This window comes from Neolamprologus multifasciatus, chromosome 23 (assembly GCF_963576455.1).
Source record: "Neolamprologus multifasciatus chromosome 23, fNeoMul1.2, whole genome shotgun sequence".
Taxonomy (NCBI): Eukaryota; Metazoa; Chordata; class Actinopteri; order Cichliformes; family Cichlidae; genus Neolamprologus; species Neolamprologus multifasciatus.
In genome coordinates this window covers 8,229,813-8,244,606 of record NC_140460.1, presented here as the reverse complement: position 1 = coordinate 8,244,606, position 14,794 = coordinate 8,229,813, and the positions used below count along the sequence as shown (strand labels likewise).

The 14,794-nt window shown below is 38.5% G+C and overlaps 3 protein-coding genes across 4 annotated transcripts; 2 read left to right on the top strand and 1 right to left on the bottom strand.

The window, feature by feature from the left end:
- The first annotated feature begins 1,498 nt into the window (after positions 1 to 1,498).
- Positions 1,499 to 9,148, top strand: pak2b (p21 protein (Cdc42/Rac)-activated kinase 2b). Of its 2 annotated transcripts, none has more exons than XM_085150370.1 (15): positions 1,499 to 1,751; positions 2,640 to 2,950; positions 3,054 to 3,160; positions 3,293 to 3,443; positions 3,587 to 3,618; positions 3,709 to 3,822; positions 3,990 to 4,122; positions 4,239 to 4,302; positions 5,507 to 5,555; positions 6,434 to 6,546; positions 6,644 to 6,761; positions 6,868 to 6,967; positions 7,056 to 7,252; positions 7,808 to 7,945; positions 8,053 to 9,148. In XM_085150370.1, exons 2-15 carry the CDS (start codon positions 2,764 to 2,766, stop codon positions 8,137 to 8,139), a joined length of 1,590 nt encoding a protein of 529 aa, XP_085006496.1. In that variant the 5' UTR covers positions 1,499 to 1,751; positions 2,640 to 2,763; the 3' UTR covers positions 8,140 to 9,148. The 2 variants fall into 2 exon arrangements, with proteins under 2 accessions (XP_085006496.1, XP_085006495.1); XM_085150369.1 differs by having other exon boundaries at positions 2,610 to 2,950.
- A 270-nt stretch (positions 9,149 to 9,418) lies between these two features.
- On the top strand, positions 9,419 to 10,975 carry rpp21 (ribonuclease P subunit p21). Its single transcript, XM_085150387.1, has 5 exons — positions 9,419 to 9,595; positions 9,721 to 9,821; positions 10,292 to 10,374; positions 10,510 to 10,644; positions 10,813 to 10,975. The coding sequence occupies exons 1-5, from the start codon at positions 9,539 to 9,541 to the stop codon at positions 10,908 to 10,910; spliced, it is 474 nt and encodes a 157-aa protein (XP_085006513.1). The 5' UTR covers positions 9,419 to 9,538; the 3' UTR covers positions 10,911 to 10,975.
- Positions 10,976 to 11,243: 268 nt separating this feature from the next.
- Positions 11,244 to 12,527, bottom strand: aqp12 (aquaporin 12). The gene is made up of 3 exons (XM_085150378.1): positions 11,811 to 12,527; positions 11,522 to 11,638; positions 11,244 to 11,443 (listed from the first exon to the last, which is right to left on the bottom strand). The coding sequence occupies exons 1-3, from the start codon at positions 12,403 to 12,405 to the stop codon at positions 11,316 to 11,318; spliced, it is 840 nt and encodes a 279-aa protein (XP_085006504.1). The 5' UTR covers positions 12,406 to 12,527; the 3' UTR covers positions 11,244 to 11,315.
- Positions 12,528 to 14,794: the final 2,267 nt, after the last annotated feature.

The following is a 14,794-nucleotide window of genomic DNA, read 5'->3' as shown; positions in this document are numbered from 1 at the left end:
TTTTTGTTATAAAGTCAGTTTTATCTGTTGGAGTTGGTGGAAATGAGTGTCAAGGGTGATTTGTGACTGAAGGACAGCAGTAGAGTGAAAGTGGAGGTTTACATGATGGTAGAGAGACCTGAGACGAGATGGGACTGATAAAAAGTCAGGAGGCCAAGCTGGCGGTGTCGGAGCTGAACATGTTTAGATTGTCATTAGAAGGGACCAGGAAGTGCACAATCAGAAATTGAGGAGGATGTTGGGATAGGGTGAAATGGAGGCAGATGACCCACTGTGGCGACCCCTAAAGGAAGCAGGGGAAAGAAGATGAAGAACCTTATAAGTTCTAACTAGTTTATGAACTATACTGCAGGAAAACTAATAAGTAGTTAACCCATCATCTTCCTTTTTCAATATAACTAACATATTATATGTCTATATCGCCTTTCCTCTCTCAAAATAGGCATTTGTTGTTGTTATAAAAATTTTGCCCTCATTTGGAATGAGTCTTTGTTACTTAACATAAGTCTGTACATATTCTGTCATTTCCCACAGCTTGTGAAACAATGGTGTGTGTATAGAAAGTAAATTTGTTAGTATGTTAATTGCTTTTTTTCATTTACGCCATAAAAATCTGAGTAAAATTAAGCTTTCAAAATTAGGCCATTTAAAAAGTTCTTAGGGCAGGAAAATAAACAAACGTTACATTAATGTCAGATTAGTGAGAGAAACCTGCCACATTACATTTATAATTGACAAAATAATTGCTCTGCAGCTGGAAAATTACGTCTGTAAATGCTGAACTACATTACCTTAAACGTCCACTTTAATAAGTTTCAGCATGTTTCACATTTTTATTATTCTTAATGCTTAAAAACGTGTTATTGGAGCTCACGTTTTTGTGGTTTGTAGTTTTGCACACGGGCTCTGATTTTTCCTTTCTTTCTTTTTTTTCTTCTTTGCTTCAGATAGCTGACTGTCTTTACCATGTAGTTAATGTGATGTCTTGTGTGGTTAGCGTGTAGTGTCAGAACAATGAGGCGACTGCTGTCTTCAGGTAGAAAAAGGAGTGATGCACCTGCTGCTGTCAGACCTGCAGGTATCAGGCTGTGATGTTCTCCTTTATAGTGGACAGAAATATTTGGAGTGGCACCAATAATTTGTGTGGCATCTTATTGAATGCAGAACAGCTGATTGTTCTGTAAATAGTTTGAAATGGTTATTTAAAAAATCAAGGTAAAAGGTAAATGGATGCAAATAACTTTGTTGTTTGCAAAACTTGTGCATAGGATTTTAAAATTGACAATTTATATTTGCATTTAAAATTATGAAATATGATTCATTAAACATGTTTGTGGTTGTTATTAATTAATTAAGTAATTAATTACTTTTAGAATATTGTAACTCGTTACTAACTCAGTTACTTTTTTTGAAGAAGTAACTAGTAACTATAATTAATTACTTTTTCAAAGTAACTGGTCTTCACACACCATTCATTTGAAACATTTTATTGAACAGGCCAGGGCTGGGTCGGTAGTTCCGCTTCCCCTTCGCCATAGCGGAATTATCCAAGGGCCGAAAAGATAGAAGAAAAGTTGCACTGTAAATAGTTGGAGTAACCTTTGTACTAAGTTATTTATACGCCGGCTGTACCACCGGCTAGCCCTTGTTACGGTGGAATAACTTTTAAAGGATATACAGACGTTTTTCCCACCGTCGAGGATCGTTCTGGACTGAAGTTCCAATCAAGTTTAACTGGTGTGGATTCTCCGGTAAGCTTCTCTGCTCCTGCGTCGCCTTCTTTAGCTAAATAAAGCTCATTTGTGCGGAATAGTTTGAGAATTGGTATGTTTAGTGATTTCTAAAGCACCGCTTAACAGTGTTATTTTTGGGGGGATCATGGGGAGGAACCTTCAAGCTTGGTTGTCAAGTTAGCGTTAGCTGAAAGCTCTATTTAAGGCTTGCAGTCGCTATTATAGCTTGCTAATGTTAGCTTCTGGCTAGCACACTTGTTGGCCAAGTAGTTATCCTAGCGTTAGCCCGCTAGCCGCCCCTGTTGTTACTCTCTTGAAGGGCATTTTGAGTAGACATTACAGTAAGAACACCGTTATATGGAAATATGTGGTTCATTCATGAGGTTGTGCTCGTACTTTATAAACCTTAAAATGAAGAAAGTAGGTGCAAGCTTTTCATTTTTGTGCACTAGATAAGGAGCAACTTCGTTCTTTGATTGTCATCTGGGCTCCTCTTCCACCTTTCAGATGTTAGAATACGAGCTGATTATTCGAGTTAGTCTGCTGTGTATCATGCTTATGTTTATTCTTGGGTACCCCTGTCGACTCTATGCGCAGTTAACTTTGTAAAGTTGGTGCAGCAGGTCTCTGCAGCAGCTTTTTCACAAATACAGAGAAAGTGTGATGTCTCTGAAAACATGTCAGGCTTTGTCTGTCTGCTCAGGGTTCTTACGAAACATTACACCTTCCAATGTTCCTACTTATTGAACCTCTGTAGCACATTTAACTTATTATTTTATTATAGAGGGTGCTTGCTTTCTTGTCACTACACCCTGTTGTATTTCTAGCTTTATTACAGCGTAGTTATACTCTTTCATATATCTGTTTTTTGTCCAGGTACTTCTTGGTGTTTTCTTTCTCCTGCAGTGCATGAACACACTAGTGTCTCATGCTGATGTGAGCGCCGCCTTCCTCCCTCACCACTTACTATCCTCACACGCTGTATTCCTGTCCCGGTTAGCCCTGTGAGGCTTGTAACCATCTTCTGGCCATGTGTGATAACGGAGATCCTGAGGATAAACCCCCTGCCCCTCCGGTCAGGATGAGCAGCACTATCTTCAGCACTGGCTCTGGCAAAGACTCACTTTCGGCCAACCACAGCTCTAAACCGCTGCCTTCTGTGCCTGAGGAGAGGAAGCGCAATAAGATCATCTCAATCTTCTCTGGGGCTGAAAAAAGTGAGATAAAAAGATTAAAAGTTTGGTCTAAAATAAGTTCAAGTCTAGTGTTTGTAGCGAGTGTTGTCCTGGTCAATTTGGATAAAGGTTCATTTAATTTCAGGTGGTAGGAAGAAAGATCGAGACAAAGAGCGACCAGAAATCTCACCGCCTTCAGATTTTGAACATACCATACATGTTGGGTTTGACGCTGTAACAGGGGAGTTCACGGTGAGTTCGCTGTTTGGTTATTTTCATTTTTCACTCACTAAACTCTGCTCTTTTGTTACCAAAGCACAGCATGTCCTTTAGATTAGAGCTTACATTATTGGACACATTTTCCTTTCTGTTTTTAATACATAGGGTATGCCAGAGCAATGGGCTCGACTACTCCAGACGTCAAACATTACCAAGTCAGAGCAGAAGAAAAACCCACAGGCTGTGCTTGATGTCCTTAAGTTCTATGACTCTACAGGCAACGGTCGCCAGAAGTACCTCAGCTTCTCATCCTCTGGTGAGAATGTTATGTTTTTGGTACCCTATTTAGGGGTAAACTGATCAGTGAGTGTCACAGCTTAATGACACTCAGACTTTGAGTTTTAAATTGACTATACCTCCATGGTTACTAAAAACACACTCTTTTTTTTTAATTCACAGAAAAAGACACATTTACAGTAGGGCCTCAGTCCGTAAGTATCTTGGGACTTTTAAAAGGTATTTTTTTATATATTTGTTTTGTCTAATACATGTTAACAAAATCTGCTGTGACTTTATACCAGGCTGCCAAAAAAGGCACTGAACCCTCATCTCCAAACATCAAAGACATCGATGATGATGACGATGATGAAGCGCCTCCACCAGTTGTGGCACCAAGACCAGAACACACAAAGAGTGTAAGTCACCTGCCAGACGTTGGCCTTACTGCGTAACGATTATTATCAGAATTCATTATAAGATATTTTTATTTCAACTTCTAATTCTAATGATTTTGCTTTTCCTTTTTTAAATAACAATTTAAAAATAATCTTGATCTTTGGCTAATGTTTGTTGTATTTTGCAGGTATATACTCGCTCTGTCATCGACCCCATCCCTGCTCCAAGCACGTGTCCGGACGGAGATGTGGCCTCCAAGGCTGCAGACAGGCAAAAAAGGAAGGGCAAGATGTCAGACGAAGAGATCATGGACAAACTGAGTAAATTTTTCTTACTTCATCATTAGTCTCGCATAAATACAGTAGACATAATTCATTTTTCCTGTCACTTCCATTTGCCATTTTCTTTTAACACATGTTTTAAATGTGGCTTACAGGAACCATAGTCAGTATTGGGGATCCCAAGAAGAAGTACACCCGATATGAAAAGATTGGCCAGGGGTGAGTTACTTTTTATATTACAGTTTTAATTGTTTATGTTATAAAACAGGCAGTTGATTTTCAATCTATATTGTTCAGACCTAATTAAATATTTACAGCGAATAGCCTTTTTGATATCAGATTGTAGGGCTTGATCGATATTATCCATTTGCATATACATAGCATATACATAACATTTCGAATGGCTGAAATGCAAAATTAGAAAGTGAGGAAGCGATAGGCAAAACACACTTGGTCCACGTTAGTAGTGCTGATACTGAATAGTTTATTCGTCAGAGGCCGCTCTACAAGTTTCCTCTTGGGAGCAAGTGTTTGAAATGCCACAAGCAACGTAAAGGAGTAATTCACACCTGATTGTAACTGTATGAACAAGTTTGTTTTTAAAATGGACTGTTATATTATCTTAGCAGGGACTGATATATTAACTAATAAATAACAATGAAAGTTTGTTTGCTGTATCTGAAAGAAACGGTATCAGTTGATATGCGATATGAGATTTTTAAATCACCAGAGATTGGTATTGTTCAGTCTCTTGTAGATGCTCACAATAGGAGGAGCTGAGTTTTAAACTGGTGAAGTTATTTACTGGCAAATTTTGCCAGGAGGGCGGTATTGTCTGTAACAGTTTCACCGTTTCTAGTTTGACAAGTTCTTTTTTTTCTGTTGTGAAAAGGCCCTGGAGCAATGTCACCATGAGAAAAATAGTAGTAGACTAATAATTTTCATTATTAATAGCAGATGTGTCATATTATTAATGTTGATTAATATGTTTAATGTTTTAAAATCCCTTGTTTCTCCAGAGCAGGATTTTTAAAAGCTTTTTCCAGAAGGTGTTATAAAAACAAAACAGTATAGCAGTTTGACTCTGTTTTTACTTCTGATCATCCCACCCCAAAACAGAAAGTGAAATTTCACAACCAGCTTTTAGTTCGGAGAATCTTCAGCATCGGATTTAATGTCAAAGTTTACTTTATAAGATCGACAAGTTATTTATAAGTGACACATGAATACTTGTGTTTCTCAGGTAGTACATTCCTAATCAAGATGTGATTCCTCTCAATTCATACAAACATAAATTCTCTTCAGTATTACTGACTTTAAGTAAAACATTTAGTGAGTAAAAATGCATTTGAAGAATAATTGTGAGTGTATAGTTTCTTAGAATATGTGTTGAAGTAAATAAATAATCTTCCTCTTTTTACAGGGCATCAGGAACAGTATTCACAGCCATTGATGTATCCACAGGACAGGAGGTAAAGACTAAATCAGTAATGGACTAGGTGGTGTCAAAAAAATTAAAAATAATAAGGATCATAGCAAGCGGGGCTGAGTGACAAGCTAAAGCCATTTTTGAAAGGATTTGGCCTGCACCTTTTGTTTATTTTTATTATTTGCTTATAAAAATGATTGTGATGCAGCTGGGAGTTACTAAAAAGATTATTTGGGTGGTAATACATAGGTGCACAGTTTTAGTTTATAGTGAGCAGATGAACACTGAACATGTTGTAGCTAGAAAGCTTTTAGGGAGTTTTACTAGAGAGATAACATGGTGAAGGTGTTCAGGTGGTACATTTGAGACGTTGCTGTGGAGTGAAGTTTGTAATGATCTGGGTTGCCAGGAATTTTGTAAGTGTTGTGAGTAGTTGGCTGTGTAGCCAGAATAACAGGGAGACCCATCCAAACAACTTTAAAGTGAGAACTGCAGTGTGTTGGGTCTCCATCAATGCACCTGACAAGTAGATCTGATGAATGATGTACTTTATTTATCCCCAGAAATGATAAATTATTGTGTCATAGTAGCCACAAATATGAAAAGCAATCTAGCTCAATAAAAAACAAAGTTTTATTATTTTAATTGTAGCAAAAAAAATGAAGAAGTTGAATTAAGTTAAACTGAGCAAGAGCTATCTGTAATGCAACAAGAAGTATCTAAAGTCCAGCATCTGCACCAACCACTAAATCCACTAAACTGCTTAGAAACTCATTTTATCTCTTAAAGGCATATGCGTTTGTGTTTTTTTTACTTTGTCTTTCATAAGTTACTGTGTGGCGCTTTACATTAGGAGGAAACATTTTTGAATGTTAAACCTAGAGTGAACTAAAGGTCATATATGTTTTTTCACACTGCCAGGTCGCCATTAAACAGATCAACTTACAAAAGCAACCGAAGAAGGAGCTGATCATCAATGAGATTCTAGTGATGAAGGAGCTCAAGAACCCAAACATTGTTAACTTTTTAGACAGGTGAGAGTGAACGTAAACCTACAGCCTGGCAGGTTTTTAAACTTTTTTACAGTACTTTTTGTCCGATTGTTCACATGCGTTTGTTTTTCTGTGCCAGTTTCCTGATGGGGGAGGAGTTATTTGTGGTGATGGAATATCTTGCTGGTGGCTCGCTGACAGATGTGGTTACAGAGACCTGCATGGATGAGGCCCAGATAGCTGCTGTCTGCCGAGAGGTACGTTACATTTTGCAGTCCTGTAAAACAAACTGACCCCCACTTTATGTAAAAGGTATAATAAAAAATGCCATCTTTCCCTCTCTCAATTCATTTTTTCACCCAGTGTTTACAAGCATTGGATTTCCTACACGCAAATCAGGTCATCCACAGAGACATCAAAAGTGACAATGTGCTGCTTGGGATGGATGGTTCTGTCAAGCTGAGTGAGTCCTGTGCTGTAATTATGATAAATATTGCATTGTTAAATCCTTCCGGTGTAAATTGTTTCACTCTTCTTCATGTCTTCGACAGCCGATTTTGGCTTTTGTGCCCAGATCACTCCAGAGCAGAGCAAACGCAGTACCATGGTAGGCACGCCTTACTGGATGGCTCCTGAAGTGGTGACCAGAAAGGCTTATGGGCCTAAAGTAGATATTTGGTCACTGGGTATTATGGCCATTGAGATGGTTGAAGGAGAACCTCCCTACCTGAATGAGAATCCACTACGAGTGAGTGCAGAACACTTTAACACATTTTTGTTTAGACACCTTTAATATAGTGTAGAGCAGCGTAGGGAAATATATACCATTTTTAAATGAAATGTTTCCAATTTATTCATCTGTACAGTGTCTACAAGGTCACAGTAAATCACTTAAAACTGAATCGGTGATTTGTGTCTGTCAGACTTTTGGTGTAGTTAGAAAATAACTGTGGGCCATAGACTCCCACACTTGTCTTTGTTTATTTTTAACGTTTTCTGATTTTACACTCTGCTCCTTTTTACCACTATAATGAACTTTATTACCCTATATTTCACACTTTGCTTTTTCTGACTTTGTCGCTCTTGGTCTGTTTACTTTATAAGTGACAAGCTTTACTTCTTGTGTGGAATGTGCTCGTGTGGATTGGAATATCCCCAGGCAGATATAGAAAGTTGTGCAGCATTAACTTTTGTAGCACATTTCCCACTCAGCCAGTTTGACTTGATTCATTTCCTTCAAGTGTGTTGTTTCCCAAAACTCTGCTTTAAAGTTTTTGTTTGTTTGTCTCTTCCCCTTTGGCAGGCATTATACCTAATTGCTACAAATGGCACACCTGAGCTTCAGAATCCTGAGAAGCTGTCTCCAATTTTCAGAGATTTTCTAAACCTGTGCCTGGAAATGGATGTAGAGAAAAGAGGCAGTGGCAAAGAGCTCCTGCAGGTTACAAACGTTTCCAGTTCTTGGCTTCTCTTTGAACTCTTCAGTGTTTTACTTTGTTTGTGTTTCAGGCCAGTAATATTCTCTTTTCACGTCCACATGTTTTTCAGCATCCATTTTTGAAGCTGGCGAAACCCCTCTCCAGTCTCACACCTCTCATCTTGGCAGCCAAGGAGGCCATGAAGAGCAATCGTTAGCTGATGAAAGTAGCTATCCTGCCTTCCCATGCTGTGCACAGATATGTGCCAACTATTTAGATTTTGTGCCAGACAATAGGCTGAGAGTGGTGTGCCACTCTTGATGCACCAGCCTTATAAGCCCTGACAAACCTCACTGTGAAGAAGACCAAAAATCTAGAGCACAACCCCACCGCTGTCCATATGAACTCTATTCATTCTCAGATGTCAGAAGACAAGTCAAACTCAAGTGCGTAGTATCAGAGTCGGGCATAGTTAATTTTGTACATCAACTCTTCTGGTGATAAGTTAGGGCTAGGCTTGTATTTAACTTGGAATGAAGAAGATGCCTAGTTCTACTTAGTTTTTTTAATCAACTGCCTTAAACAAATGCAAAATGTTGCCTAATGTATTGTTGATTGTCTCAGTGTCTCTCTTCCCATGATTTTTACTACCTTTGTAATTGATCTTTTCAGCTTGTTGGTGTCTTAGTTATTTTGATACTTGAATTTTATGTTTGTCCCCCTTCTTGTCACATATTGTCTCATTCAGTGAACACTTGTGCTATTTCCACATCCACCCATTGTTTAAGGACATTTCTTTTATTGGTTTTATAGGAAACATTTTAGTGGAGTCATCATCATGAACATGTGTTGTGATTATGTCGTTCTACATTTGTTACACACAACAGAGCTACTGTACCTGTTCTTCCCCTGTATCTTTATAGTCTCCTGATACCAGAGGCGCACCTTACAGGTAAATTAAAATGTTAGATTGACAGGGTTTCTACTTTCTTCTCTGTTGTTATTAAAAATGAGTATTGTATGTTGAACTCTGTCCTTTGTGTTCGTGTTGACTAAAAAAATGCTCTTGTTTTTCCATGTGTATATTGTGTACTTAACTAGTTTGAAAAACGTGACCATATGATACTGGTTGGATACAAAGGCTGGTAAAGACAATTTGTTAACGGTTTCTCTTCTGGACAACTAACAACTTTGTCTGCACACTCAAATAAATTCAACTGTTTTTACTTTTGTGATTTGGGTGTGAATGTGATTGATGTGTAAAGAGATCATCCGTTACTTCGTAAGCCACACAAAGTCAAAGTAGTATAGAACAAGAATTACAAGCCCTGCAATTAATTGGTTGTAGAATCAATGAATAATTTCTCTGTAATATGGTTTGATGTTGATATAACTAAACTACAAAGATACAAGATGCTTGTCGGCTCTTTGAATGGTTGTAGACAGTTAATTCCTTTTGGATTTTCCGAGGTGTGAATCACGTTGTGTGGCTTTATTTTGAAGGATTAACCCGGAAGTATATCAGTTGTAGCTACTTGCAGAGGGTCATACTTCTGTAGTTAGAAGTAATTCGCTGTTACTATTGGGGCTAATTTGTTATCTGACTTTTGTGCGTAATGGCGCTCCACTTGAAAGACAAAGAAGCTTACCAGAGACTGAACTACCTTTACCAGGTTGGAGAAAGTTTTAGTTAATTATCGTCACGATGCTTCCAGCTACAGTCACATGCTACATAAATGCTAGCATGCTCTCTGTTTTGAATGTGGTCGCTCAGCTGGTTTCTTACGTTTTTCCACAGGCTGCACATTGTGTTTTAGCTCAAAATCCGGGAAATGTGGAGCTGGCTCGTTTCTACTGCTTCTCACAAAAGACGATTGCAAAGCGTCTCGTTCTCAGACAGTAAGTTGAGATGATAATCACGTGTACTTAAATACTGATTTTTAACAAATCCCGTTGATCACATTGTCTGGGGAGCAAAAGAGTAATGCAGGATATTTCGGCGTGCCACAGAGCTCCCTTTAGATCAAGTATTGAACTACTGAGATGAAAATGTCACAGTTTATTAAAAAAAAAAACAAGTTATTGAAATAGTGTTAAATATACGATACCGTACGAACTACACAAGCACACATAAGGACCAGCAGCTCAGTTGGCATTTGTCTGGAACATCTGCCACGTTTACCCTGCTGCATTCACAAATGAGAGCAGGCACACACTGAGAATGTGTGGACAAGTGTTATGATGTTAATGTGTAGCTGTGTGAAGATTCACATATATTTACATGAGACTGGTCTTGGAGCTGATGGACAGTAGTAAAATCAGAATGTACTTAAAGATGGACTAACATTTTAATGTTTCAATTTATGTAGAGATCCATCGGTGAAGAGGACATTGTGCAAGAGGTGCTGCTCGTTGCTCATACCAGGTGTAACTGCTACAACAAGACAAAAACGTAAGGCCCTATTATCTTTCAATCCCTACTTAATGTAGGCTGTCACTTTCTGTCCTGTGTTTCAGAAATGGTTGGTAATGAATAAATATTAAAAATGTACTTATTTATTTATTTAAACTGAATTTCTTTAATAAGGAAAAAACAGCAAGACTCGTTTTACCGTGATGAGATGTCTCAGTTGTGGACAGAGGAAGACCTTACTGAATAATCCAGATTACTGTTTATGGGCAGACCGAGCCGAGGCTCAGCTGGAGCAGCAAAAGCAGAAAGGTGACAAACTTAAGACTTATATTTAAGACGAAACATACCCTAACAAAATATGGCTTATATAAGCATGCTGCCAAATTCAGTAATTAAGAAATTCATGTTTGCTTGCACGGAACTTTTATGACAAAAAATTTGTGCTGATTTTTTTTTTTTTCTCTCTCTTTCATACAGATTCAATCACTTCTGCTAAAAATCAGCCAAAAGACACAAAGAATGACGGGTCACAGACATCAAAACTCAGTTCTGCTCCAGGTGCTGCCAGCACGTAGCCGTGGCTCTGCTCTATTTGCTTAACATACAAAGGACTGTTCTTAATAAAAGCTAATATATAGTTTTGTTGTGTCACATCCACCCACAGACTAGAGAAGGGTTTTTTTTAATGTTATTTAAATGAAATTACTTTTTAATTTTATTGACAGTTTTTTTTTTCTGATTACAAGGGTTTTTTTGTTTTTTGAATGCTAACACTCTAACATTGGTAATTTTTGTCATATGTTTCTTGTAAATTGTTTTTTTTTCCCAAATAAAAACTTATGTCATGATTAAAAAAGAAACGGAGGACAAAATTTGAAGATTTTCTTTCTTTCTTTATTTTTGATAAATTGTTAAATTAAAAACATCTCTTTACAGCTGAGCACTGGTAAGTCAAGATTTGCATGTAAGAAAAAAACCTTTCACTGTTTCTTCTTTTCTGCTTTGTCTGTCTTGGGCACTCTGAAACGTGTCTTCTGGGAGTATAGCAGATTCTTGGCAAAGATTCTGGGAATATGGCCCATGTACAGGAGAACAGCCAAAGTCATACCTAGAAATCAAATGTTTATTGTATGTATTGTGTTCATTTTTAAGCACCTGAAAGTACATGCACATTTAATCAGTTTACCTGTGAGAGAGCCCAGCCAGTAAACCACTGCATACTCTGCAAAGGTAAATCCAGAACAGTGGAAGGTGAGTCCATATGCCAGTGATGGATTCATGTAAGCTGAGGTATAACCTTTGGCTGAAGAAAAGAATAGAAAAATACAGTTTTTGTTAAATTTTCAGCTTTAAGTCCGCTGAACTTTCAAAGTAAAAAACCAAATGTAAATAATGGATCCTTTGACATCAAAAAGCAGAAGGTAAAACGTTTAAATAATACAAAGATTAGGAAAGCCAGTTATTCCCAGGCTTACCTGAATGGGACAGGAATGTTAGGAGGACAGCAATCAGCGGCACTCGGATCAGAGCAGATCGGCGGCATAGGTTTAAGTGGATGATGTGCAAGACGAGGGCACAGGCAACCTCGGTAAAAAATCCCTGAAGCACAGAAACCAGCAGAGATGTGCTGCACTCCCTGATCATCAGGTTTTTGATCATGTGCATGTCTGTCAGCTCCAGGCTCCAGTAGTATTTAGCTGCAAGAAGGCCTAGGTGAGCCCCAATAAACTGGGCAGCAACATCAAGTAGTGTGGTTACGGTGGTGGCCTCAAGCTTCAGGAATTTCTGCACAGCCAGGCTGGGATTCCCTGATGCATCACCACAGATTATACCGTGTGTGAGCAGTACCACAAACAGTATGGTTAAAGTCACATCAGGGCCCAAACCCCCGGCCCACTCGCCCACCTCCACGATGGTCTGCACCTCCAGCCAACATGCCACCAGCATAAAAGAAGATGTAAACTCTGAGATGAAGCTGAGCCGTGGCCGATTTTTAAGGAGAAATCGAACTGAGACTACAAAAGTCACAGCAGCCACAAAGTATCCGAGAGACGCATTCAGTCCAGACATGGCTCAGGCGAGATGTCCCCTTCTGTGTTTTGAAGAAAATGAAATTAGCGGGGGTCTGAATTTACCACTGTGCTCACTGTTTGACAACGTGGCACATGCACAGACACAATTCTTATCAGAGACACGTCAGGGTTTTTATCCCACAACCACCTGCCAAAATACACATGGGCTTTTTCAAGGTCAGGTCACGAAGCTGGCCTTTATTCAGTGATCATTTATTATCATCATTTTGTAAAAGCTCAGGTTAAAATGACTCCCCACTCTGTCTAGAAGAAATAAATATACTGTGAATTTGTTTCATGATACTGAAAGGCTTGGGGTTTTTTTTTGTTTTTGTTTTTTTATTTTTAGATAAAATTAATATATGAGGATTATACAGCTTGGAGTCTGTATAGTAAATTGAAGCATGTATTGGTGATAGTTATAATTTTTAACACTGAATCAGTGTAGACCTTTTTCCCTGAGGGACTCAAGCTACTGTGAGCTATTGCACAGAAAATACATTTTTGCAAGCAGGTTACCACAAAACCCAGATTTCAGTGTCAAGAATGGGAATGCAATGTATTTTGTAAAATTTAAACAATGTGATTAACAAAGTCTGCACAGGGCAGACACAGAGGTTCCCACAGTAACACAGAGGTTCCCAAACTGTGGGCCAGGCCCCAGTTTGGGAACCTCAAGTGCCAAATGTACCCCTCTTACAGTGGTTTGGAGTGCCAAACCACTTATCCAGGAGACAGCAGCCTGGAGAAACCCGTACCTCCATCTCCCCAGCTACCTCCTCCATCTCACCTTGGTGAATACTGAGGCCAAGAGATGTAATCTCTCTGTGGCAAGGGTGTACCCTGGGGGTGTCCTTCTGTTTGGACATTCCTAGAACACCTCGCCCAGGAGGCATCCTGATTAGATGCCTAACCACCTCAGCTGTAGGAGCCATTCATATGACCCCTATGGAAAAGAAAACATCAAATGGAAAGAGCACCTGGTGGTTACACCTTAGCCCACGGTGGTGCACATACACACACATTTTATATGTCTATACATATATAAATAAATGTAGCATGTATGTCCTAAGACGGCAACATGATGAGTAATGCTACAAGAACTCTACCACATATATAGCAGATATAAATGGCAAAGGACAGAAGTTCAAGACATTCCTGATCTTAGGACAGATGTGAGGCAGCAATAAAACGCTTAATCTTATCTGCACGTATCTTAAAATTTCCCGCGTCTGCGTTAATGCTTTATTTCAAGTCTTGATAATCTACAACCCTCAAAATATAGGAAAGAAAATTAGGTTTAACATACAACCTGTTAATTAAAGTGACAGATGTTAAAACTGTTAATAATCTTTAACAAGAGTCACAAATATAAAACACAATTCAACACAATCCATCCAACAATTAATGAGATATTACAGTCTGGCATTTTTTCTTAAAACTAGACTGAAAGAAAACAAAAATTATCTGCTTTGAATCAAATTCACCTTCACCAGTTTTGTGTAAATCTGTGTGAACTTTAACTATCCAAACTCATTATCCAGAAGACTTTTAATATCCATTCATTTTTGGGATAAAAGCATCACGTTTTCTAATCGTCCCAATAGCCGTGGCCTCAATGCTCCTGCAAACTAATCAGGAATAGCCCAAGGAAGAAAAGTAAACCCCCATCAACAAAGGCCCATCTTGACAACCTATTCCTTTTCTCCAAGGATCAACAAGTTATTGTTGTCTAACAAATTTCAGCTTATTACTTCATCAGGGTCATGATGAAGGCAATAAGCTGAAAATATGTTAGTCAAACAATAAAGTTATGACATTTCCTACACATGTTGCTGTAGCTTAAACCTCTGAACGTGCACCTTGGAAGTAGGTGAGGTGAGCATATTTCGGCACAGGGGACCCTCAGAGCTCTGTTGTCTCCAGAACATACTTGTTCCTGTCATGTGCTGTGTTTAATGACTGAAAACAGCCCACTGAAGGAACAAGTTCCTTCATCATGATTATGCAAATTCTCATGACTGTTGATCAACAACAGTTATTATGCAAATGTACTGTTTAGAAGACTGGGTGACTGTAGTCACCAGAAACTGAAGAAGTCACTTGGATGAGTGACAAAATGTTTCTCCCACTGAAAACGCTACGTCCAGATGTACAGAATCAACTTTTGGAGATACATTTTATACTGCTGCTGCACGTGATCATAGTGTGAAATACGATTCATGCAATTAATTGCATGGGTAACTTTATATCTGTATATGTAAAACCACAAATCTAAAACTTGTGTGAAAAATCTTGGTGCAACAATAAAAGAGGGCTTTAGTTTCACTGAATATATTTGTGCTGTAACTAAATCAGCTTTTGTGGGATCTTAGTAATTTGGCTAA

Coding starts and splice junctions, on each gene's coding strand:
- pak2b (XM_085150370.1), top strand. CDS start 2,764: ATGTGTGATAACGGAGATCCTGAGGATAAACCCCCTGCCCCTCCGGTC. Junction 2,951..3,053: donor CTTCTCTGGGGCTGAAAAAA/GTGAGATAAAAA, acceptor ATTTAATTTCAG/GTGGTAGGAAGAAAGATCGA. Junction 5,556..6,433: donor ATGTATCCACAGGACAGGAG/GTAAAGACTAAA, acceptor TCACACTGCCAG/GTCGCCATTAAACAGATCAA.
- rpp21 (XM_085150387.1), top strand. CDS start 9,539: ATGGCGCTCCACTTGAAAGACAAAGAAGCTTACCAGAGACTGAACTAC. Junction 9,822..10,291: donor AAGCGTCTCGTTCTCAGACA/GTAAGTTGAGAT, acceptor CAATTTATGTAG/AGATCCATCGGTGAAGAGGA. Junction 10,375..10,509: donor TGCTACAACAAGACAAAAAC/GTAAGGCCCTAT, acceptor TTCTTTAATAAG/GAAAAAACAGCAAGACTCGT.
- aqp12 (XM_085150378.1), bottom strand. CDS start 12,405: ATGTCTGGACTGAATGCGTCTCTCGGATACTTTGTGGCTGCTGTGACT. Junction 11,639..11,810: donor AACATTCCTGTCCCATTCAG/GTAAGCCTGGGA, acceptor TCTTTTCTTCAG/CCAAAGGTTATACCTCAGCT. Junction 11,444..11,521: donor CTGGCTGGGCTCTCTCACAG/GTAAACTGATTA, acceptor TTTGATTTCTAG/GTATGACTTTGGCTGTTCTC.